General features: G+C 42.0%; 1 protein-coding gene across 1 annotated transcript; it reads right to left on the bottom strand.

Moving 5' to 3' along the window:
• Nucleotides 1-2,521: 2,521 nt before the first annotated feature.
• LOC310789191 (extracellular calcium-sensing receptor-like) lies at nucleotides 2,522-20,308 on the bottom strand (the record flags this gene model as incomplete). Its single annotated transcript, XM_083650778.1, has 6 exons — nucleotides 2,522-3,435; nucleotides 16,914-17,034; nucleotides 18,156-18,383; nucleotides 18,565-19,359; nucleotides 19,615-19,912; nucleotides 20,076-20,308. The coding sequence occupies 6 exons, from the start codon at nucleotides 20,306-20,308 to the stop codon at nucleotides 2,522-2,524; spliced, it is 2,589 nt and encodes an 862-aa protein (XP_083506904.1).
• Nucleotides 20,309-25,247: the final 4,939 nt, after the last annotated feature.

The following is a 25,247-nucleotide window of genomic DNA, read 5'->3' as shown; positions in this document are numbered from 1 at the left end:
CTTGTTTTAGTCTTAGTTCAAGAATCGAATCCATCAAAATGAATATATTACCCAGACTGCTCTATTTATTCCAGACCCTACCGATAGAAGTTAGCCAAAATCAATTCAATGAGTGGGACAAAATGCTGTCAAGATATATATGGCAAGGCAAAAGACCTAGGGTTCGCCTTAAAACCTTACAACTAAGAAAAGAAAAAGGGGGATGGGGTTTACCAATTCTTAGGGACTACTACTATGCAGCACAGATGAGAGCCATGATATGTTGGTGTAACCCCTCATACTCCGCTCAATGGAAAAGCATTGAGGAGAAGGTATCTTCCATTCCCCTACAAGCAATCCTGGCAGATAACCTACAAAGCAATATGGTAAACGCAATTGACAACCCATGGGTAAGACTCACTCTCAAAGTATGGAAAACAGTGATAAAAGAATATAAACTAGAGAAAGGTATTATTATTCTTAAATGGTGTGCATATGATTCTGACTTTACTCCGAACAAATTTGATTCCAGATTTAAAGATTGGGCCGATAAAGGAATAACAGCAATGTGTGGGGTAATGGAAGAAGGATCATTTCCCAGCTTTGAACAGCTTAAAGAGAAATACTTGCTAGAAAATCAAGACTTCTATCGATATCTCCAATTACGACATTATTTTGAAAAGAAGATAAAAAATGTAAACGAAGCAAACACAGGCATATTAGAACTTTTTAGAAAAGCATACAATTCGAATATCAGTAGTAAAACTATATCTTGCATATATAGGTCCTTGTTAAGTCTGAAAGGACATTCTACCTCATATATAAGAGAAAAATGGGAAAATGAAGGAGGAATGGCTATATCTGAGGAAGAATGGACAACAATGTGGGGATATCAATGGAAGTCTACTAGATCACAAATATGGAGGGAATTCACATGGAAATGCATCATTGGATATTTTATTACACCATCTCAGAAAGCTCACTATGATAATAACTCATCTTCTTGCTGGAGAAACTGTGGAAGTCAAATAGCACATCACTATCATGTCTTTTGGGACTGCCCTGTTATCACGGGTTATTGGAAACAGATTCACGAAGCTATACAGGATGTTTTCGAATGTGTAATACCCCTAGATAGTAAAACAATGTATTTCGGTATATCGGAAGACTGGTTGAAAGAAGACAGATATTTGATTAATATATTGCTGGTAGCTGGTAAAAAAGCTCTCACCAGGAAGTGGTTATCACAGGAAAGCCCTAAAGTGAAAGAATGGATGAATATTACGATGGATATATATAAGATGGAAAGACTAACTGCTGTTATCAATCATAAAGTAGAACAATTTACCTCAAGATGGGAATGCTGGGTTCAATATATAACACCCATTAGGCCAGATTTTATTTTTTTGGATACAAGATGAATGTATAATGAAAAGTCGACTCCCTGCTCTATATGTTTTGTTTTTTGTTTTTGTTGGTTTGTTTTGTTGCTGCTGTTGCGGCTTTTGTGGTTTTGTCTTTTCTTTTATTTGTCTATAAAAAAAAAAATCTATGGCAGTACATATCTACAATGTATACAATGTAAGAATATATAATAATCTGTCAATAAAAAGTAAAAAAAAAATATATATATATATATATACCCTCTGCGCCATAGATGATAGATATAGCTCCTGCTGAGGGTTTAAAACCATCACTAATGAGTTTGGAAATTAAAATGTTGTGATCGATCACATCAAATGCAGCACTGAAGTCTAGCATCACTGCACCCACAATCATCGAGTTGTCAATTGATTCCAGCTATCTCACATAGCAGTGCAGGTGGAATGACCAGCCCTATAAGCATGTTGGTACATACTGTAGTAGTTAAACCGTTTGCAGAAAAATAAGTTTGGATTTGTTCAAGCACATTTTTTTCTAATAATTTGCTAAGTACAGGCAACATGCTGTTGCGACTGCAGAAAGTTGATTTTGTGTCTTCACATCTATTGAAAATATGACAGATTGGCTTGGAAATGTGTGCAGCAGATATTCTTGCAGACAGAATAAGCCAGCAAACTAAATGTCCTTTCACAGTTTTAATCCATCATCTGGGCAGTAGCAACAACGGACGTTTCAGACGTTTCAGGCCTTCTTCAGCGTTGTGCTGTATAAGGCGGGAATGAGAGCTATATACAACCATACCGGAAGTACATTCAATTATTCAATAAAGGATTTTACAAAGACACCATGTAACCACTGATAGAAGAATACATTTGTAAAGAAACACTGTTACACAAATGTTCCGTTTACAAGTTACACACATCATAGAAGACTCCATCAATAAACAATAACAAATATGTGTAGCATACAGACAGAGATGGGGAAAAGTCATTGGGTTTGCAAGAGCTAGTTTGCCTGTCTGAGAAATGAACCTAAACAACAACTTGTTTTAATAAAAACACATTTCATTCATCAATGCAATAGGGCCTATTGCATTAATGCATGAAAAGTGTTTTTATTGAAAGAAGTTCTTGTCATCCCACTATTTTATATTCACTTGTCATGATGATTTTGATGGCATTTTACCCATTATGTTCTTTTTTGTATTCTTTTCTGGCTTCAATAAGATTATGTAACATTTTGGAATAAAAATACAGATTAGCAGTGCAAAACTGGAGGCCAGAATTGCAAATATCTCCACAGCAACACTGAACTTCCCCGGAGAGCTGACATACGCAGGGATAAAGGTGATCCAGACCGCACAGAATATCAGCATGCTGAAGGTGATAAATTTGGCTTCATTGAAATTATCAGGCAGTTTCCGAGCCAAAAAAGCTAGAAAGAAACATAACATAGCCAGGACTCCTATATACCCCAACACAGACCAGAAGCCTACAGCTGAGCCTAATGCACACTCTAAGATGATTTTGTCTTTAAAGTGTTCAAAATTCTGGAAAGGAAAAGGAGGAGAGATAGTTAGCCAAAGTATGCAAATCAGGGCCTGTATGAGAGTGAAAGCCAGAACACTGAGTCTCTGCTGAGCAGGGCCGAACCATTTCATGATATTACTCCCTGGAAGTGTAGCCCTGAAGGCCAGTAACACCACCATCGTTTTCCCCAAAACACAAGACATGCAGAGGACAAAGGTGATCCCAAATGCTGTGTGACGCAGCATGCAGGACCACTCAGAGGGCCGGCCGATGAAGGTCAGAGAACACAGGAAACACAGAGCCAGGGAGAAGAGCAGCAGGAAGCTCAGCTCAGAGTTGTTGGCCTTGACTATGGGGCTCTTCCTGTATCTGAAGAAGATGAAAGCCACCATAGCAGTCATGCAAGTTCCTAACAGGGCCGCCGCCGTGAGCAGTGCCCCCATAATCTCTTCATATGATAGAAACTCTGTGTCCTTCTTTTCACAGTCATCTCTTTTCTCGTTTGACCAGAATTCAGGATGGCATCGCTCACAGGTGATGGAATCTACAAGTTAAAATCAAAACAGATATTAGATTTCCTGACTAGCTCCCTTATTTTCCCACGGCGGTGGCAGCAGGACAGGCCGGGGTCAGAAGATGCCAAAGTCAGGACACTCACTCACTCACTCATACACATTTAGGGAAGGGGGCTAGTGAATAGGAGCCATAGCGAGGGATAGGTAGGTGTCGAGTTGGGGTTTGACTGGTGGGTAGGGGGAGTGGTTAGGGGGATGTGGGTGGTGGGAGGGGGCGTGGTCAGGAAACAGGGTAGGACTGGGGAAGAGGGGCCGTAGCTTTACTTTACTTTACTTTACTTTACTTTATTGTTTAATTAGACAGGACAATGCACATTAATAAAACAGTTTTACACATACATAATGATCCATACGTGACAACAGTAAATGTGCCGGGATTAGCCGAAGCTAATTTTCACCCGCAGTCCTCGGGACATAGATAACTAAAAACTACAAGATAAATACAGGATATGGGAATAAAAAAAGCAATATAATAAAAATGCACAAGGGATAACAATACATACGCAAGGGATAACAATACATACGCAAGGGATAACAATACATACACAGGATAAAAGCAATACACACAGACAAGATAAAAAGATAAAATAATAAAATGATAAAAAAATAAAACGTCCAAGAGAAGGCTACTGATTATGGGTGCAGTTGTTTCGTTTTGAGCCATTCCTTGAGTTTGACTTTAAAGGTAGGGTATGTGGGGCATTCCCTTACTGCGGCCGGGAGACCGTTCCAGACCTTTCCGCCCACGATGGACAAGATGTTTTTTCCCGAATGCGGTGCGTCTGTGGCCTAAGTCACAGTCTCCTCTTTGACACGCCCTGGTGGTCATGCCCTCCACGGACCTCCGCTTAAAAAACTCTCCCAGAGGGGGTGGGGCAAGACCATGGAGACACTTAAAAACAAGGCAGGCCTGTCTGAAGGTTTTAAAATTGTCAAAATCAAGGAAATTATTCTTCTTTATAATGTTACAGATATGAGCGAAGATGGGTTTTTTATCGAAGATCTTTAGGGCTTTCTTAAAGAGAGATTAAATCAGCTTAAGAGCTGTTTTACAAGCCAAAGAACAGCTCGTTAAGCAGTAGTCATGTGGGAAAAAATCATAGAGTGTAAGAACATCAAGGCAGCATCGTCCGTCAGGAAATTTCTGATTTGTCTGAAGTTCGCCAGATTGTATTTGACTGAGTTGGTCACTTTCTTAATGTGTTTCTGAAAGGTGAGGGTTGAGTCCAGGGTGACTCCGAGATATTTGAACTCGTTTACTAGAGCGAGTTCCTCGCCGTTCAGGAACACACCTGAGTGAGTGACAGTTTTGTTATTTTTGTGTGTGAACATCATACAGACCGTTTTTTTTGTATTCCTGGACGTGGACCATCGCTGCCATGACGGTTTGTGCAGCATCCGCAGCGTTTGCTGCAGCCGTAAAGATTATGGCGTCGTCCGCCTATAACTGTGCATGGAAATTTTTGCATACATCAAAAAAATCATAAATATATAAAGAAAATAAGATCGGACCGAGAATGGATCCTTGGGGGACCCCTACTGGAGAGTCTATGTATGGTGATTTGACTCCATTGATCACCACACACTGCTTTCTGTTGGAGAGATATGATTTAATCCAATCGAGTGCCTGGGCCGAGAAATTAAAATGGGCCAGCTTGGTCAGCAGTACACGGTGGTCGACTGTATCAAAAGCCCTCTTGAGATCGAGGAACAGAGCACCGACACAGCCATTCTTGTCCAGGAGGCATTTAGTTCTTTCAATTAACATGCGTATAGCCGATTCTGTGGAGTGGTGGGCGCGGAAACCGAATTGCATTGGGTGCAGGGCTGTGAGGCCACTGTTGAGATGTTCTATCAATTGTTTGACCATCCATTTTTCTATGATTTTTGAGATAGCTGGGAGAATATTGATCGATCTGTAATTATTAATGTCGGATTTACTTCCGGAATTAAAAATTGGGCTAACCATGCCCACCTTCCATGCGGCCGGGACAACAGAGTGTTTTATAGATAGGTTTATCAGGTGTGTAATAGGGCAAATCAGAGAGTCCATATGTTCTTTCAGAAGTTGGTATCTAAGCCATAGACGTCTTTCGCATGAGATTTGTTCAAGGAGCAGATGATTTTAGTTACTTCTGTTTCTGATATTTAATTTATGGTCAAGGTAGACTGTGCACCAACGATGGTGTTATTTATATTACAAGATGGTTGAGTACCAACGATGGTAATACATAAGGGAGAACCGTTGGTGGTAGACGTGGTTGAGTGTGGAGTAGCGAAAAGTCGCGATATCTCTAGGACAGAGTTTATTAAAAAAGAATTAAATTCTGCTGCTAGGGTAGCCGGGTTATTTACTAGTTGATCCTTGATCCTTATTTCCAGGTCTTTATTTTCTCGTTTAGTTTGGCGGCCAGAGAGTTTATTGATTTCTTGCCAGACTTTTTTTGTGTTACCTTTTGCGTTTTCAATTATATTTATAAAAAATGTTGCTTTGGCCTTTCTTATCGCATGTGTAGCTTTATTTCTAGCTGTGGTGAAGTTTTGGCGGTCTATGATCAGGCCAGATTTCAAAGATATTTTGAGTAGTTGATCTCTAAGTTTCATTATATCAATACAGTCGCTCGTAATCCAGGGGAGAGAGCCGAGATTTTTTTTCCGAGGGCTCCCTCTTCTGGAGAGTGACTGTAAGACATCTTTAATAGTATTGAGGAAAGCTAGAGATAGGAAGGTCATCGAGTCGGGATTCTAGGGGTGGGTATGGGTTGTGGGAAGGGGTTTGGGTGGTGGGAGGTGGTGGGGGCAAGGAAGGAGGTGGGGCTATGAAAAAAATGGCCGGAGCTAGGGATAAACTAGAATGACCGCACCGCGGATATATGAGCAGTCGACATCCATGTGTCCATTTCCATTTAATTGAAATTGTTTTATTTATTCAACCAAAAAGTTGCAAAATCTTTAAAATCGGTGTGTTCATAAATTCAATCTGAACATTTGATCTCCGATCTGGAGAGAGTGTCACAGAGATTACTACAAAAAGTCTAACAAATAAAATATGATGCAATACTACTGTATTTATTAAAATATCCAGCATTTTGTAAGGATTACATGCTGCTACAGTATCACTGCCGATACCAACATTCAGTCAGGAAATTGTAAAAAATAAAGCAAGACAGACATGGGCTGCTCTGGGCGTTATCTCTCTTCTAGATGGAATGTTGAAAATATATCAGTCAAATGTTTTATATATCAGTTATATTTGCAAATTCAAACCAAGTTAAATGTGTAAGATAATGTTTATGCCTAGTGTTACGGATTGTTAGGTGAGAGTAGGCAGTATCCCATTAACTCAAATATGCTAATGTTTACATATGTATTTCTGGCTGTCTGATCAATGCATATTGTTGAATTGCCGCCTGGTGGAATTATGAAACTGTGACTTTAAGAAGGCTTCCCAGGGTGACCTTTTCCCGCTTTCTTCTGGAGGGAAGTGCTTCCGGGGTGAGAAGGACAGTATTCACGAGGAGAACGACGGGCTAGCAGGAGCTAACAGCCTGCTAGCTAACAGAGCAAGTCAACTCTGACCTGCCCCGGATGTGCTTTAGAAGAAGCAGTGAGAAGTGCTTCTCTTTGGTAACAGAAGAAGAGAAAACCACAGAAGAAGAACAAGCACATCTGGGGCAGGTCAGAGTTGACTTCATCTGTTGTATTGTGTAGCTTAGCAACCTAGCTTAGCATATAGATATGATCTGATTTCAAGATTATGGACGATTCAATTAAATTGCCGCTTGTATGGAATAAGGCCATATATCGATTATAAACAGCAGTGGGAGATAAAGCGGGAGGTGTTATCTATGTGACGGACACTCAGACAGCAAACAGAGCAGGCACTCGGCAGCACAGAGGTTTGTTACATAGCTAATTCATGTTCTCATAATTATATAACAACCATAATGAACCGTGATGTGACAGAACATACATAATTTACAGTGTGAATGATGTATGCCCCGTTTACGCCCGTTTTGGCCAGTTCCAGGACTCTACTCGGATCTGAATAGGGGATCAGAGTGACACCACAGTTATTTGGGTGAGTAAGACATATTTTAAGCTGGAAATAAGGTCTGGGTGTAAAAAACAGGAATTCCCCTTCAAGATGTTTTATCACAACTGAAAAACTCACTGAAATACATTACACAATTGGAATCACAGATCAAAATACACTACCCGACTGTGCACCCAGCAAACTCACGTATTTCAAGTTATAAGACAGTGTATTGAACCCATACCACAAATAACAAGCAAATTGACGTGACCATACTAAGCATACGGAAGCTAGACAATTTTAGTTTAAAAATAAAAGCACCAATGCATTACTGCATGACTCACTACGGGTTAAAATTGACTTTTCGAAGCCACAACATTACGTTAATTTAAAACAGGTTTCTATGCAAATGTGTTCTTTATTTCCTCTTTGGTAGTTGGGGTATTTCGGATCACACACACAAAACGGTTGCAATGGTATACTTTCATTTTGAAATTTGTAACGGGAAGTTTCGGTTTTATTGTTTCTCACTTAACCATGAGCAACCGGCATACTATCGTCTTTAATTCTTCCCTCTATTATTCACGTGTGCCGTGGTATCAGAAATATCTACTGTATGAAGACGAGCTATTTGACTGCTTTTGGCTCATTGCCTCATAGTTTTTCATTGGATATTGATGATGGGATTCCACATGCACCTGTGAGTTGAGTTGAGTCGGGTCGTTGGACCAGTTTACACTACACATCTCAACGCGAGAAATTCAAACATGTTATCATTGTGGCTCCGACTGGTGTCGGGAGGCAGTTTACACTTGACGATTATAAATCTGTACCCATAATACACTAACAGATTTTGCTGCTAATTGGCACAACAACTGCAGACTAGAGTCAACAAAGACGGACTGAGCCCAACTGGAAATCCTATGTAAAATCGGAGGGAAACGCTTGTAGTAATAGAGGTAGACAACAGCACTCGAATTAGAGTAAATCTTTAGTTTTTTTTATTAAGGGCAAAACAGATGCGTTTCAGCTTTAGGCCATCATCAGTGTACATCAGAACAGATGACAATGGGTAATATACAGTATATAGGTGTGGTCAAACAAATCACCTTGAAAAAAATATCAGCAGATGGAGTGCATCTGTGGAAGCTGCAATGCACCCAATCACAGAGAAGGAGGTGAGGCCACAGCACAAACAGGCAATCAACATTATTTCCAAGAACTATCATACTAGTGACAGCCCTTGTTAAATACAAAGAAATGCGGATTACAAACAAGATAAAATACAAAATAGAAAGGTAAATAGAAGGTTAAAAAGAGGTCTTTTCGCTAATCAATGGGACAAATTACTCAGGGAGTTAAGACATAACATTACAAGAAGCAACCTAACAGCAATTCTTCATTAAGGCCTCTAGGGGTCTCAGTTTGTAATGTGTGGATGTAATAAGCTTCCCTTTGGAGTAACAGTTTATCTCTGTCTCCACCTCTTCTGAGAGGCTGAATCATTTCTATACCTTGAAATTTGAGAGAGCTGACATCATGTCCAACAGAGTTAAAGTGACGAGCGACTGGGGATTTCTCGTCCCTGTTCCTTATGCTGGACTTGTGTTCAGATATCCTGATTTTTAACTCTCTTTTAGTTTTCCCTATGTAAATGAGCCCACAGACACATCTTAGAAGATAGACAACACATTTAGTTCTACATGAAATTATATTATTGATGTAGAATTGTTTTCCAGTATGAGGATGTGAAAAAGTGTCTCCTTTGATCATTGCGTTACATTGGGCACAGTTTAAATATGGACAATTACCTGCTGGGAGGTTACAATTAGAAAGAAAATGCTGTGGAGGAACATAACAATCAGCTCTGACCAAAGTATCTCTCAAGTTTTTGGCACGTTTATGTGCAAAGATTGGTGGGGCTTGGAAAGAATGAGCTATAAGGGGATCGCTGGATAAGATATGCCAGTGTTTCAAGACTACTTGCTTAATGTCAAATGATAAAGGAGAGAAGGTTGTAGCCAGAACTGTTTTGGGGTCCCTTTTAGGGGGAGGCTTAAGAGTCAACAGGCTATTCCTTTCAACCTTTTTATCTTTATGTAAACAGGTCTCAACCACAGAATTATTATAGCCTCTTTTTTTGAAGCGTTCACACGTTTCTGAGGCTTGCTCTTTAAAAGCCATGTCTGAACTGCAGATTATTTTTGCTCTCTGGCTATATGGGAGACCCTTCTTTAGACTTGGAGGATGGCCAAAAACACGAATGTGAAAGCGACCTTAAATTTCAAGGTATTGAAATGATTTAGCCTCTCAGAAGAGGTGGAGACAGAGATAAACTGTTACTCCAAAGGGAAGCTTACTACATCCACACATTACAAACTGAGACCCCTAGAGGCCTTAATGAAGAATAGCTGTTAGGTTGCTTCTTGTAATGTTATGTCTTAACTCCCTGAGTAATTTGCCCCATTGATTAGCGAAAAGACCTCTTTTTAACCTTCTATTTAGCTTTCTACTTTGTATTTTGTATTGTTTATAATCCGTGTTTCTATGTATTTAACAAGGGCTGTCACTAGTATGATAGTTATTGGAAATTATGTTGATTGCCTGTTTGTGCTGTGGCCTCACCTCCTTCTCTGTGATTGGCTGCATTGCAGCTTCCACAGATGCACTCCATCTGCTGATGTTTTTTTTCAAGGTGATTTTGACCACACCATATTACCCATTGTCATCTGTTCTGATGTACACTGATGATGGCCTAAGGCTGAAACGCGTCCGTTTTGCCCTTAATAAAAAAAACTAAAGATTTACTCTAATTCGAGTGCTGTTGCCTACCTCTATTACTACAAGCGTTTCCCTCCGATTTTACATAGGATTTCCAGTTGGGCTCAGTCCGTCTTTGTTGACTCTAGTCTGCAGTTGTTGTGCCAAAAAAAAGATTTACTCTAATTCGAGTGCTGTTGCCTACCTCTGTTTCTGTGATCTCCCTGCAACCTGCACCGATTGAGCTGCTTAAAGGGGGACTTACCCCCCAGATATGTATCAGAACAGTGATTTGAAAAAACCTATGGAAAAAACCAAGAAATGACATATACTCTTGTCTATAGTACTATACTCTTTGGCTGTGTTCAGCTCAGGATTTTTTTTCCGGAAATCGAGGCCATTACAGTTTGCCCACCGCCTCGAAAATAATTTATTCGAGAGCTGCAATATCTTTATAAATATCAACAACTAGCCAACGCTGGTGGCCTGTATGGAAACAGCGTTGCTCAAAATGGTTGAAAGTTATATCAATTTGGCCATTCAGTGGCGAACTAGAAATTTAATTATTTTTCTCCCATGTGTGTGTGTGTGGCTTGTCTTATGTTACGTTAGGAGAGACTAGTGACGCGAGGCTCGTTACCGCAGCACACAGCACAGTGAGGACAAACGCCCCGCTCTCAGCTTATGTAATCACAATGCGAGATTTCTCCACGTCATTCCCTCGTCCAACTTGCGATAAACCGCGCCATGAAATCCGTTTTTAATTTGCGTTTTGGGGCTTTTTGTGATTCTTGTTAAAAGTTACAGCACCTCTGATTTTTCCTCTCAGGGCGCAGGCAGCGCAGGGCAGAGCTGCAGAGCTCTTCTCCTCCTTGGCCCATTCAGTCTGTCCAAACTCAATACCGATCTAATCCTCTCAGTATGAGATGCAGGGAAATATATTATAGTAGCCGATGTGTTTAGAGCAGCTTTGTCACGTTGTCATGTCGTAGTATAGCGTTATATTTTACATGTGCGCTAAACTGCGATGAGATTTGTTTGCGGAAATGTCACTGTTCTCATCCCATGCAAAAGCCCCCGCCTCGGCCATGAGAGGCAGAGCACTGCTGCTGCTGCTTGCGCCCCCGCGGCTCGGAGCTTGGGGCTCGTGCATGAGGATGACTCTCTCCCGCCTGACTGGCCGGGAGAGAGTGCTTCCAACTCGGACTGATAATATAAACATCATCATTTGAGCTTATCCAGGTAAGATATTAATAATGTAATGACACATTCAGCGATAAACTGTCTACAATGACGTTGTCAAATATGAAAACGTGGTGTTCAGTATTTTAAGAGCGCAGGGTTTTTGTTTGGGAATGATTTACAGCAACACAAAACACAATGCCATGTCCTTCCTTTTATGATTATAGTGGCATTTATTGATAGTATTGTGTTACATAGGAGTTGGTAGGAAAATAACAGGCGATTGTAATCAATTAACAGGTGATTAACAGGTCAAGTGACATCATGGGAATAGGCTTGGAGTTGTGAGGAGCCGAAAGGGTACAGGGGGAGTAGGGGAGTAACTATCTTGAAATCCCATAGTCTTTGGTTCATCGTGATGTCACGACGTATCAAATATCCCATTCATTTGAGGGCAAAAAAAAAGCAGTGTTCCACCCTTAGAGGGCGCTTATGCCAGGTATGCTGCTGAAAAATGATACAAATGCTAAAATGGCAACAGTTTGGTCACAAATGTGGAAATTTTGACCAGCATTCTTCACACATCACCCCCAAAGTCATATACAGTATATTGGTTAAAAGCTGAAAAAAAGTGTTTTGGGGGTAAGTTCTCCTTTAAGACCTGGAGCTGTGCGAGCTATTCCCTTGCTGCATATAAACAATTGTAGTGTATTTTCAGCATTAGATGAAAAGCAGAGATAAACAGGCTTGCTGCATTGTCAGAGGAAATTTTGCCAGTGTATTTCTGTGGTGAAGGCTGATTCACGTTATTTTGTAGATAGTGTACAGATAGCTTTTATTTTGAAGGCTGGCTATGGAAGTGTTGTGTTGATGGCGGAGCGCCTAACGCACACCTGGGGTGAATAATAAACCCCGGCGTCTCGTGTGGAGTCATCCAAAGTTGGAGTTGTCTCCGTCTTTCAGAAACAAAGATTTTGTTTATGGACTCCTTATTAGGATAGGGATTTGTGCTGACATGTGGGCATATGTGGTGTAAGGTTTAATGTTAACTGACAATGCATCTCAGGTGATGTTTAGGAGTAACGCAAAATTTATTTAACGAGTAGTGTCATGGATTACTTGCTCCAAGGAGTAATACATTTTTTATATATATACCGGTATATAAATTACACACACATATATATATATATATTAGGGCTGTCAAACAATTAATTTTCTTAATCGCGATTAATCTTGCGATTAACTATAGTTAATCACGATTAATCGCATCTTTGTATCGCGTTTAAAATCCCATTATTTTGCATTTCAAACCGTTTTTAATTAGATATTAATCATTCTTACCAGTGTGTCATGATTGGGAATCAAATGAATGCAAATAAATGTACTTTGTGATCTTGAATTTTAGATTTATTTTCAATTCAATAGAAGTGCAATGTAGACAGGAGGTAACAACAGGCACGTGCACACATAGACATGAAAGGGGGCTTGAGCCCCTGCCTTTTTTTCAGTCTGTAAAAAGTGCCCTTTTTTTTCTTTTCTTTTTTTCTTTCTTTTTTTTTAATTATAATACATTTTTCATTTTCATTCCAACAACACATGAACAAAACAAACAGCTCAGACACATGAAAAAATGCCCTTTCCTGACCATGAAGGCATTTCTAATGATGCTTTGTATGGAAATTGCCCTTTCCATGCCATCACTGAAGGCAGCATTCAAAGAGAAATGCCTTTTCCGAGCTCTCTTGGCCTTGAATGCACCATTTGTAATAGGCCTCTGCATGGAGCAGTGTTTTTCTAAACCGCCCCTGAAGGCACCAACCCAAAATGCACGTGGCCCATCCCCACCCACTCCAGCAGTGCGCACTCCACTCAGCCAGAGCAACCATGCAGACGGACAGCAGCAGCACAGGCGCACACAGTCTGACAGATATATCAGTCAGTCAACGTGAATCAGGTATGTATGTTTGTCAAAGTCTCATCCTAAAATGAGATATTCCTCTAAATCTGGTTAAAATCGGAATATTTAAAATGAGTTATACCCCTAAATTGGCCTTCAAATTGCCTCAAATTTCCTGTAGTGCCCCTCTAATGTTCTCTGCACGTCCCTGGGTAACAATGTCTACAAAATGTATCTTGAATAGAAAATGAATGCACAATTGTAAACAGTGCAGTATACGCTCCAGAACCGATACTTCTGGCGGCGGCGCTGTGGAGCAGTCGAAACCCAAAATGAAACAGCCGAAGAAGGCTGTGTGTGTGAGCTAAAAACTTTGGCACTTCCATGTGAATAATGGCTCGGTATTGGAAACTGTGTATTGATAACGTGTATATCGTGTGAAGCCATTGGAGCCGACCTCCCAGTGGTTAGAGGACCCGCACATCCGAGACTCTGAAGGAAGAATGAGTGATGAGTCTCGCGCTAGCTAGCTGGCTGCTAGCTGGCCTCTAGCTGCTCCGGTATGCTTAGCTTTTAGGTGATAGCTCAAACTCGATGTACTTCGGATTCCCACTGTCTCCCATTGCCCAGAGAGGGGATGAGAAGAGGGTGACATAACGTCATGTTAACATTACTTTATTCTCATCAGAAACCACTTCGATTTGCACGTTTAACCAAGTTTGCAGGCTAGGGATAACTCGAAAACATTTTATTGATCTGTTCACGTCAGAGGAAGCCAGGATTAAACAAAACAATATACAGAACGTCCGCCCGTGTGTCTTTTCCAGGTATAGTGTCCTCCTCGCTGGGGAGGTACAGACGGAAGCAGGATAAAGCTAGGTTTGAGTGACAGATTGAGGGTGAATGGCATTACGAGAATTACTCACAAGCTCGTTTTAATGCTTTTCCATTGGTTGCATTTTGTAAAACCCACGCAGTCAGAGACATGAAGCGTTATTACGGAACCCTGCGGTTTTGGGCAGACCACGCCCTGTGACTGCTTACGCAGCAGTCAAGCGCCGGGATTGGCCAGCCGCCCATGCTCTGTGAGCCAATGAGCCAGTGGGATGACTATTTATTTTGACAAGCTGTGGCTTCCTTGAAAAGTTGCGTGAAGGGTGACCAGTGGCATTGATTCATGACACGATGCTTTGTCTCTCCCCCCATCTAAATTGATAAGTTATTTATTGTTTACACTTATTTAGGTCTTATTAGTCTTGAGAAGAACTGTAGCCTAGGGATTGGACATGTCATTTTAAAGCAGTGGCAATGTCCTTTACACATTAATTTGTTTATTCATGTAGGCTACATGTTGTTGTTGTGAGGTCTCCAGACCAAATTTCAAGCAGAAGGCCACACATGCATAACCTGATCACCCCGTGACATCAGTCAAGTTCTAGTATGACGTCAGCTATGTTGTGGTCAGTCAAAGTCCAAGTATGACGTCTGCAATGACGTCAGATATGACCTCAGTTCATTCTCATATATATAGCAAGGGTTCTACGTCACCTCTCTCTCTCTGGCCGATCATAGCTGCAGCTAGCTTCACGGCAGTCCATCTCCCCTGAAGCCGTCCTCTGAAGCGTCGTTTTGCCCCAACCCACCTCCCCAGTCCGCCACCAACAAGTTTTGACTCCTGTAGGATCCCCCATAGCTTAGGATAGATCCCCCGTGCTTTCGGCGTTGTCGCCCCTAAACTCTGGAATGAGCTGCCGCTGCAGATTAGGCAGGCCTCATCACTGTCACACTTTAAAAGCCTCCTAAAAATGCACCTTTTCTCCCTGGCTTTCGACACCACTTTCGGATGTTGATTTTGCGATTTTATTGTTTTATTGATTTACTGTTGTTTTATCATTTTTTACTGATTTTAGTGCTGTTTCTTTTGTTTTTACATATTCTTATCTATTTTGTTGTTTTATTGTTTTAATGTTGCCTATGTTTTTTCAATTTTTATTCCATTTTAGTTATTCTACGTATTTTTATCTATTTTATTGTGCTGTTTATTTCTGTTCTGTACAGCACCTTGTGCCCCTGTGGCTGTTAAGGCGCTTTATAAATAAAGTTTGGATTGGATTGGATTGGATAGCTGACGTCATACTAGAACTTGACTGATGTCACGGGGTGATCAGGTTATGCATGTGTGGCCTTCTGATTGAAATTTGGTCTGGAGACCTCACTTCAATCATGAGAGGCCAGTTGGTAGGATTTAACAAACTTTATTTAGCAATCGGCATGCATGGCAAATACTTTAATGCATTACTCCATTGGCCAGTGGCCCTCCTCTTGAGGCGAGAGGAGGGCATCTGCATAGGCTAGGATAGGGGATCCCCCAAAATGAAGATCCGATTACCGGAGGTTAATTGAGATCGGTCCGTCACTTGCCTTACTTTGACTAGGCGTCTTACAGCAGCGACTGGTGGAGCTGCTGGAGCTTCCCGGTTGGCCTTGCTTTTGACCTGCGGGCACCGGTAGTTTGACTGTACTTTTCTGGCCCTCAACCTTTAGCGACTTACAGCTATTTGCGGCTGGCGCTTCCCAACTCGGTCTGGCCTTAATTCGATCTTTGTACATTAACGATTTAACTAGGCGCTTCCCAACTTGGCCTACTTGGCCCCCAACTTGGCACCTCACCTTTGACTAGGCACCACCCAACTTGGCCTTCTTGGCCCCCAACTTGGCGCGCGTTGCTCAACTTGGCCTCCTTGGCCCCCAACTTGGCGCCTCCCGACTGACCCTGACTCTCTCTCTTTTGACTCTCCCCCCCCCCCCCCCCCCCCCAAAAAGGGGGATCCCCTATCCTAGCCTATGCAGATGCCCTCCTCTCACCTCAAGAGGGGTCTCGCCTCAAGAGGAGCGCCACTGGCCAATGGAGTCATGCGCCATGCATGCCGATTGCTAAATAAAGTATCCTACCAACTGGCCTCTCATGATTGAATTAATGTTTAAAGGGTGAAATAAAAAATAGGCAAAGAGCCAGAGAAATATGTCTTATTCAGACCCCATTATCCCGACGTCGAATTGCTGCAATTGACTGTTAATGTGGTCAAATAATCACTGAAGATATTCTAAAATTATAGAATAGTGGAATATTCGTATTGGACAGTCGAATCCGAGTCGACTGGCAGAATCCTAAGTCGAGGACAACCCTAGGTCACAGTGACCTTTATCTTTAAGCTTTGACCACCAAAATCGAATCAGTTCATTCTTGAGTCAAAGTGGACGTTTGAGCCAAATGAGCCGAAATTCCATCAAGGCGTTCATGAGATAAAATGTATGATGCATATTAGTTATTTGTTATGTTTGTTATGTTATGTTGTTTGTGATTACATAATGCAACTCAACCATTTTCTATGAATCAGAACAAGACTTTACAGTACTCCCAAATTTGATATTCAAGTGGACTGATGATGAAGTCCTTTATTACTATAATTGTATTGTATATCAACATATAAATACTGGTATTATAGTTGAATATGTATTTGATTGTTGATATTGAATTGACGGGTGTTATCCATTGAATAATACTAGAGTACCTGTGGTGTTGCTGACTTCTCCCTCTGCACATGGTATATCATAGCAGCAGACTGGCTTTCCTTTCTGGAGGACCTTATGTGTTCCTGGGGGACAGCTCTCACTGCACACTGACACAGGCACCTGCATGAACAAAAAAGCAGTATGAGATACACTTTGATATGCTGTTGTCTTTACAGGTCACCATTTGGAATTCTGATTAAATTTACATTATGATACAATAATCCCATTCCATGAGTGATCATACGGTATTAAAGGAAAATTACTTTTTCTTTTACACCCTGGTCCTTATTTACAGCTTTAAATATGATGTTTAAGTCACCCTGACAACTTCGGTTTGATTAGCAGCAGCAGAAACGATAATCAGTTTGAACTGCAACCTGAAAACGAGGAAAATGGGGCATCTGAAATGATTGTATTTATGTCTAGTCAAAAGCTTATTCCGACACACAGCGGCTCATTATGCTTATTATATAACAGAGAGAACATGAATTAGTGATGTAACGTACCCCCGTGCTGCCGACAGCCTGCTCTGTTTGCTGTCCATCACATAGATAGCACCTCCCACTTTATCTCCCGCTGCTATTTGTAATCCATATGGCCTTATTCCATACGAGCGGCAATTGAATCAGATCATATCTATAGGCTATGCTAGGCTGGCTGCTACACAACAGACTGAGTCAACTCTGACCTGCCCCGGATGTGCTTCAGAAGAAGAAGATAAGTGCTTCTGTTTGGTAAGAGAAGAAGAAGAGAAAACCACAGATGAAGAAGAGATGCACTGATTATCGTTTCTGCTGATGCAAACCAAAGCTGTCAGGGTGACTTAAAGGGGGACTGCTCCCTAGTCCGATACCTCACGAGTCCGACGACACCTCATGGTTTTGGGTTAGGGTCTGGGGGAGGTTAGGTTTAGGCGTGGGGGTGGGAGAGGTTAGGTTTTGGGTTAGGGTCTGGGGGAGGTTAGGTTTAGGCGTGGGGGTGGGGGTGGGAGAGGTTAGGTTTTGGGTTAGGGTCTGGGGGAGGTTAGGTTTAGGGTTAGTGAAAAACGGGGAATATAGAACCCGGGGAACATAGAAGCCGGGGAACATAGACATGATCCCCTGTCCAATGCCTCTTTTTTCGGACTCGTGAGGTGTCGGACTCGTGAGGTATCAGACTAGGGAGCATGCACCACTTAAAGATCATATTTAAAGCTGGAAATAAGGTCCAGGGTGTAAAAAAGAACAGAATTCTCCTTTAACCTGTTCTGAGTTCTGTGCCCAAATTAAGGACTTAGTGTGCAGATTTAGCTGTTTTTCGGCAGGTAAAGATGTGTCATAAAGACCAACGGTCACAAACTCCACACTGCCATTTTCGTCCGGCTGCCAGTTTATGATTTCATACTTTGCTGCTGGGTCTCCATTCTCATCAAAGTAAACGTTCTCCCCCTCCTTTGTCTTGAACTGAACCTTTTGTATGTGCTGCAAAATCTAAGCAGATAGATATTACTTGACTTATTCCATTAAATGTAAACCACCTCGTATTAGCTCTGCAGAATGATTAACATGCAATAATTTATTAAACAATACCATTAAAAATAAAAAAAATAAAAGAAAATCTGTTCATGTGAAGCACATGATGTAACTATTCAGCCTTCAGTGTTCAACTCACCGTGAATGGATCTGGCTGTACCTTGTTGCCACATATTTCTTTACAGCCAAGAACACTATGCAGTGCGTGAGCCACAGCATACACTGCTTTATAGACATTGTTGAAGATGGGCATGTATGACATATCAGTGAAACTGTTTTGCTGCACAGACAGATCTTCAGACCCTGTACAGTATCTCTGATTCCCTCCTGAGCCCTTCGTCTGCTTGAACTTACAATCAAACATTGTCTCCCAGAATTCTGTGAACAATTCATGACTAGATGAATTGAGTGACTTTACATCCAAAATGAACTCTCTCATGCCTGTGACATGGGCCTTGGGGATGTTCAGCCCTATAGCACCATCCAGGATGTGGTGTCCATTCATAGTTACAATGTCGGGATCAGCGATCCAGGCCTCACTGCCAACCCACTGGTACCCAGTCAGGTTGTGGGAGGCCACCTCATGTATTAGTATTTCCAAATCAGCATAGAGGAGGAATGCAACAATCACCTGGGAAGTGGAAGCTTTGATAATGTCAATTATTATCTGTATTTTCTCTGGTGGATCTGTTCTAAATAAGGATACAGAGTACTCTAGACAGATGCCCAGCTTTTGAGCTGTCTCTGTGAATATGGCCATGCCATTATTGCCATAATCATCATTGCTCCTAATTGCCCCAACCCAAGTCCAGCCAAAGTGCTTGACCAACTGGGCCAGAGCTCTGCTCTGGTGGAAGTCACTGGGTATTGTTCTGAGGAAGGATGGGTACCGGACTTTGTCACTGAGACAAGCACAGGTGGCCCAGTGGCTGATCTGAGGAGTAGAAATAAATGATATTGCCAAGATGAGGTTGCAAATTCTAAAACAATGTACACAGGAAAACATCGAGCACATCACATTAGCAGTAATGCTGTTAAAACTGCCTAAAACTCTGAGCAGTCAGACACTTTGCAGTATAATAATTACTGTATTATCACCAATACAATTAAACAAAATAAATAGATCAAACTGTGGCCCAGATCATTACAGTACATGATTGTACTTTAAGTGTAAAAAGAAAACACCCACCAATGGGATATGAAAAGGTCCAATAACAGTGGATATAGCCATGGAAGAAGAGGAGTAGGTCGGTCCTATAATGGCCTGCACTTGGGCTGGGCTGGTGCAGGGTGCCATGGAGGCTGTGGATATATCCTCATTACTATTAGCCAAGGCCAGTGCCACCCTTATTCCCTTTGGAATGGAGGCACATGAATCATAGATCTTGTAGCCCAGAAAGATGCCAGGCAGCAAATCTGTGCTGTTGTTAATCTCCTCAATGGCAAAGAGCATAGCCTGAGCAACCTGGAACGCTGGGAGAAACAAACTTGACCCAAACAGTTATAAGCGGTTGGTGTTATAGCCAGTATGTCTTGGAAATGAAACAGCGTGATAACTTTTTTAATTCATTTTGTATATCTATCTACCCACTCAGTTCTTCTAATTTTCTATCTTACTTATGTCAAACAGCTTGCTACAGTATTATTTACCTTGTGCACTGCAGTGGTGGTGGTCTGTACGTGTAGGTGTCCTGTCTGTCTTTCCAGCTGGCGTGGAAACCAAAGATTCCACCTAAAATAATGTCCCCATTCTTAGACAGCTGGGGGATCTCCGGCTCCCCTATCTGCCGACACACTGGCTCCTCAGCCCCAGAGAGAGATGCTACCAGCAGCAGCTGCAGAAGGGTCCAAGCCTGCTCTGTCCACCTTTGGGTCGACATCATACTCAAGGCCAAGAGTGATATGACTATTCAGCACAAAATTGTGATGCACATTTTTACCCACCTGTCAATCACAGCAACAGATGTGTACACGTCGGAAGCAAATTTCTGAAACATCATCCCTGGTGCGAAAAAATAAACGCTGCAAATGAATCGCACAAGAAGAAAAAAAAGGATGTGTATAAGGACCTTAAGAGACAAACGGCAGGGCAGCAGCAGATGTGCCCTAACAGGAGCAGAACAGAGCTTGCATCAGTATTTATAGATATTAAAGCATGACACATAGTAATGGACAGTGATTTTCCATGGCTCCACAGGGAGGACAGGACAGAGGAGGGAGGTGCAAAACTGGAAAGTTCTTAATTTACATACAGCCAAAGAGTTTTGGCTGTATCTTATGAGTAGTAGCCTATTACATACAATTTAGGGATGGGCAATGAATTTCGTTTTTTCGAATAATTGTTTTTATTATCAAGATCAAATTTTATTATAGAAAGTCGAAAATAGTTAGATAGTATTTTTATTTATTATTTTCATCTTTACCGGCGCCTGTCTCTTTAAGAGTGACATGTTTGTCCCAGATCTGACAGATCTGACAGAGTCGCGACATCTCCATTCACTCCAATGGACCAGTTTTTTACTCTCTACTCTACTAAGGTTCTGGATTAAGCAGCGCTGTCAAGTTGCAGCAAAATTTACTATTTGTGATGTACCTTGAAAGGGTCATACTGTATATGGAGCACCAGAAGGGTAATTTGGAATGTAATAAAGTGTTTCCTTAATTATTATCTAATTGTACAATTAAAAAGAGTAATTCCAAAAATAATTCACAAATTAAGTATTAATCCATCAATAAATACTTCAATTTGAAAAGGGATTTTCAAAATCACCCACTAAAGCAGCTACGAGCAAGATTTTCGATTGTTATTAAACAGTCTAAATGTAATATTGATGCATCACATCTTACCTATAATGGTGGTCTCGACCTAGTTTCAAGATGAAGACCAGACACGCTGCCTCGCACCACGCGCAATCCTAGTGACCTCACCCACCCCATGTAATCCTAGTGTGACGAGCACAAGTGTAATCCCAGCGTGACGTCCGCGTGACGCACTCGCCTATATGACGCCGATAACGTCGTCAGTGCCAAGGCTATGACGTAGCAGTATTTATAGCCATGCTCTGTGGGTCATCGTCCTCTTTCCCTGATCTTCTGATCGCGGTACCCGAGCTGATCGCATCCCATTCTCTGAAAGCTGCGTTTCGACCCACCCACCTCCCCAGGCCATCACCAATGTCTTGACTCCTGAAGAATCCCCTACGGGGGGGGGGGGGTTCTCTATTCTAGTCCGAGCAGATGCCCTCTCTCACTGCAAGAACAGAGGCATCTTAGCGCGGAGTCATTACGCCTTCTTTCTTAACACTAAATCAGCGCGCCGAATTATGCGGATTGGTCGATCACCCAGCGCCCGCTGTAGCGCTGCGGCCACGCCCGGTCGGTGAGTTCGTAAGCCGCCGCGGGGTTTTCCTAATGCTGAGTCAGCGCGCCGAACTATGCCGGATTGGTCGATCACCCAGCGTCCGCCGTAGCGCTGCGGCCACGCCCGGGCGGTGATTTTCGTAAGCCGCTGTGAACCAAGTAAACCAAGTAAAGCCGCGACCGGGCTGTGCCCGGTCGGCGGTTTCCCTTAGTCAGCGCGCCGAAGCTCGCCGGATTGGTCGATCACCCAGTGCCTGCTGCAGCGCTGCGGCCACGCCCGGGGGGCTCCGTAAGTCGCGGCCGCCAAGCCAACCGGTCGGCAGTTTGGGTTTTCTTTCTTTTGGGGGATTCTCTATTCTAGTCCGAGCAGATGCCCTCTCTCACCGCAAGAAGAGAGGCATCTTAGCGCGGAGTCATTACACCAAAGGACTAGTCGCCATGCTGCCATGCCATCGGAATTAGTTGCCATACCATCCCATGCCATAGATCAGGGGTCGGCAACCTTTTTGATATGAAGTGCCATTTTCAATTTTGCTTGTCAATCAGTGTGCCACACCAAGATTAACTCATTGAGTGCCAGCCACTTTTGGATAAGCACACCAAAGACCAGTGGTATAAGGGAAAACAAGTAACAAGCATAGAACAATTATAATAAGATGAAAATGCAAATGGATCAAGTTACATTAAAAAGCCATAAGTGAATAGTATGGACAAACAGATGACTAAATAAAGGGTTATCATTTAATGACAACAATAGCCATTGAGCTGCATTGAGCCTCTCTCATGAGAATACTTTGAATTGAATTCAACTTAATTGTAACCGGTCAGAGATTAATAGAGTCGTATCTTATACATTCTATATCGCTCTGCATTGAATTTTAATTGTGCCCCTAAAATTCTTCATGTGCTTTTTATGTGCAATTAGTATTATTGATAAATTTATATCGTGATAAATATCGACATCGATCGATATAAGAAACCATATCGTGATAAAAAAAATTGACATATCGCCCAGGCCTAGCTCAGTTGTGTGCACGGATTGACTGCTGTTCGCAGCCAACAAGCAACAGCAGCAGCATGAGCGGTTTCTCTTTGATCACGGAGGTTTTTCCTGCTGTTTTCGGACCTTCCTCTAATCTTGAGAGCACTGTCGCCACCTAATGGGTCGGTAAAATAGGTTATACACCTTCAACATGCCCCCAAATTTTACAGGAGATATATTAGGCTTTGATCCACGTCCCACCGTCAAAAAAACGCAATTGACGACTAAAGTCGTCATTGGCACTCAATGAGTTAATGACTCGCACATCAAAATTTAACGTTATTCCTTCCAAAATCAGGACATTAAAGTAAAGCACTATACAATATACACAGCACGGTCCTTCTCTGTCTTCGGCGCTGGCATTTTTCATCTGCTTTATGGGTTCTATAGCTTGAAACCCTGTAAAGGTTCTGGAACACACCAGTACAACAAATAAGTAGTCCTCAACAGTACACAAAATAAACAACAACAAAGATCACACCAGTACACAAAATAAACGATGATGATGATCATAATAAGTTTCAGTTGTTCTAGTCTAGTATAAGGGGCGACTGAAGGTTATTTATCCACCTTTTTTGTAACGGCGCGACGCGCGAGAATGCTGCCCCAAAAATGTATAGTTTACCCACCTTGTTTTTTTTTTACCACTACAGCCCTGATCCAGACACGTTAGTGATAGGGATGGGCATCGAATTTCGAATTTTCGAATAATCATTGTTATTAAGGTCGACTTTTATTATTGAAAGTCGAAATTCAGATTTTTTTTTTTTTGTGTGTGTGTGAGTGAAATGTTGCATTGTCTCCCCTGATTCTAAGTATAGTCGAATCGCTTGGTTTGAGCAAGTAAAACTATTTTTATAAGCATTTTAAGCAAGGTTTATGGAAAAATGAATGGCGTATGAAATCCCATGAAGAGGGAGAGGGGGTGACTTTGGCACCCCTTTGGCACTCAGACCTGAGCCTACTAAATATTTAATGAACCACTCATGATTGTCAAAACTGTTTTTTATTTTTGAAAATGTCAATGTCATGTAACATGTTCTTTACTTCAGTGGTGCAATGCTTGTTTGAGCTAAAAATCCACAGCAGAAGCTTTTTCTATTAATTAATAAAGCCTTAGACTTTGAATCAGGGGAGACAATGCAACATTTCACTCACATTTTTTTTTTTTTTTTTTACATTCCCCCCCCCCCCCCCCCCCCCGAATTTCGATTAAAAGTCGACTTTGGCCAGCGAATTTCGAATAGTGTTTTTGCTAGAAATGCCCATCCCTACTTTCTTCTGCCCAAAGTGCCCAGAGCCATGTATATACAGTACTATATAGGATATTTACGGTAGTGACCCACTCTCTGCCTCTGATTGGTTGCCTTCTATGGCAGCAGCAGAGCAATCAAGTAAGATAGTGGCATCTTAGTAGATTGCTCTGCAGCTTCCATGGAAGGCAACCAATCAGAGGCAGAGAGTGGGTCACTACCGTAAATATCCTAAATAACATGGCGCACAATTGCAAATGGCTGTGAAGTAGGTCATTTGACACGGCACTTCAACACTTCTACAAAAAATCTCAATTGCGCACTTATTGCTGCTGTGCGCTGCCGTGCCAGTGGTTAACTCTTCGCGTGCCAGAGGTGGCACCCGTGCCATAGGTTGCTGACCCCTGCCATAGATCTTATCGCTCTGCCATACTTGAATAAAGCTTGCTTGTTAAAACTCTACCCTCTGGTCTCTCATGATTGAAATAGTAGCTGAGACCAAAGCCGTGTGAATCAGAGATTGTTCTCTTGATGATTGTAGGGTTTGTGTCTGTCTTCCGGCCAGGAAGTGAAACAAAACGGTTTACTGCCTTCAACCGTTTCGCTCTGCCTAGCAACAGACCATAAACAAGGAGAACGCCATGCTCGCTACATCTAGGGGATTGCTACTCTCGCGAACATCTCTCGTTATATTCAGCAAAACAGTTTGTTTGGAAGTAATTTTGTTATTTTGTGGTTATGGCCGAAGTGGCTGCCGCAAACCGTTTCATTTCACTTCCTGATCTGCCCCGGCCGCAGACAGACTAATCATCAAGACAACACTGGCCAATAGACCCCTTATACAGCTGTCAACATTGGAGCTGCGCACGCATCGTGTAGGCAAAAAGCCGTGAGCCCAGCATTGACAGACACAGAGAGCTGTGTAAAAGCCCCTGTTACGATCTGGTATTTGTGGTCCGTTAGAATGATTAGGTGTGATTTGGTCAGCGGAGATTATTGATAGCGAAGACTGACGTCATACACAAAAGGGGTGGAGTGTTTGTTTGATTGCCTCAATAGGTCCCAGCTGGTGAGCAGCGCTCAGTGGCGTTTGGAGTGTTGAACGCACACCACGACGGGCGAGAGGACGCTACGCTTTAGGCGGACTCTGGAAACAAACACAGACTA

Source organism: Poromitra crassiceps (assembly GCF_964638095.1).
Source record: "Poromitra crassiceps genome assembly, chromosome: 14".
Classification (NCBI taxonomy): Eukaryota; Metazoa; Chordata; class Actinopteri; order Beryciformes; family Melamphaidae; genus Poromitra; species Poromitra crassiceps.
This window is presented reverse-complemented; position numbering and strand designations above follow the sequence as displayed.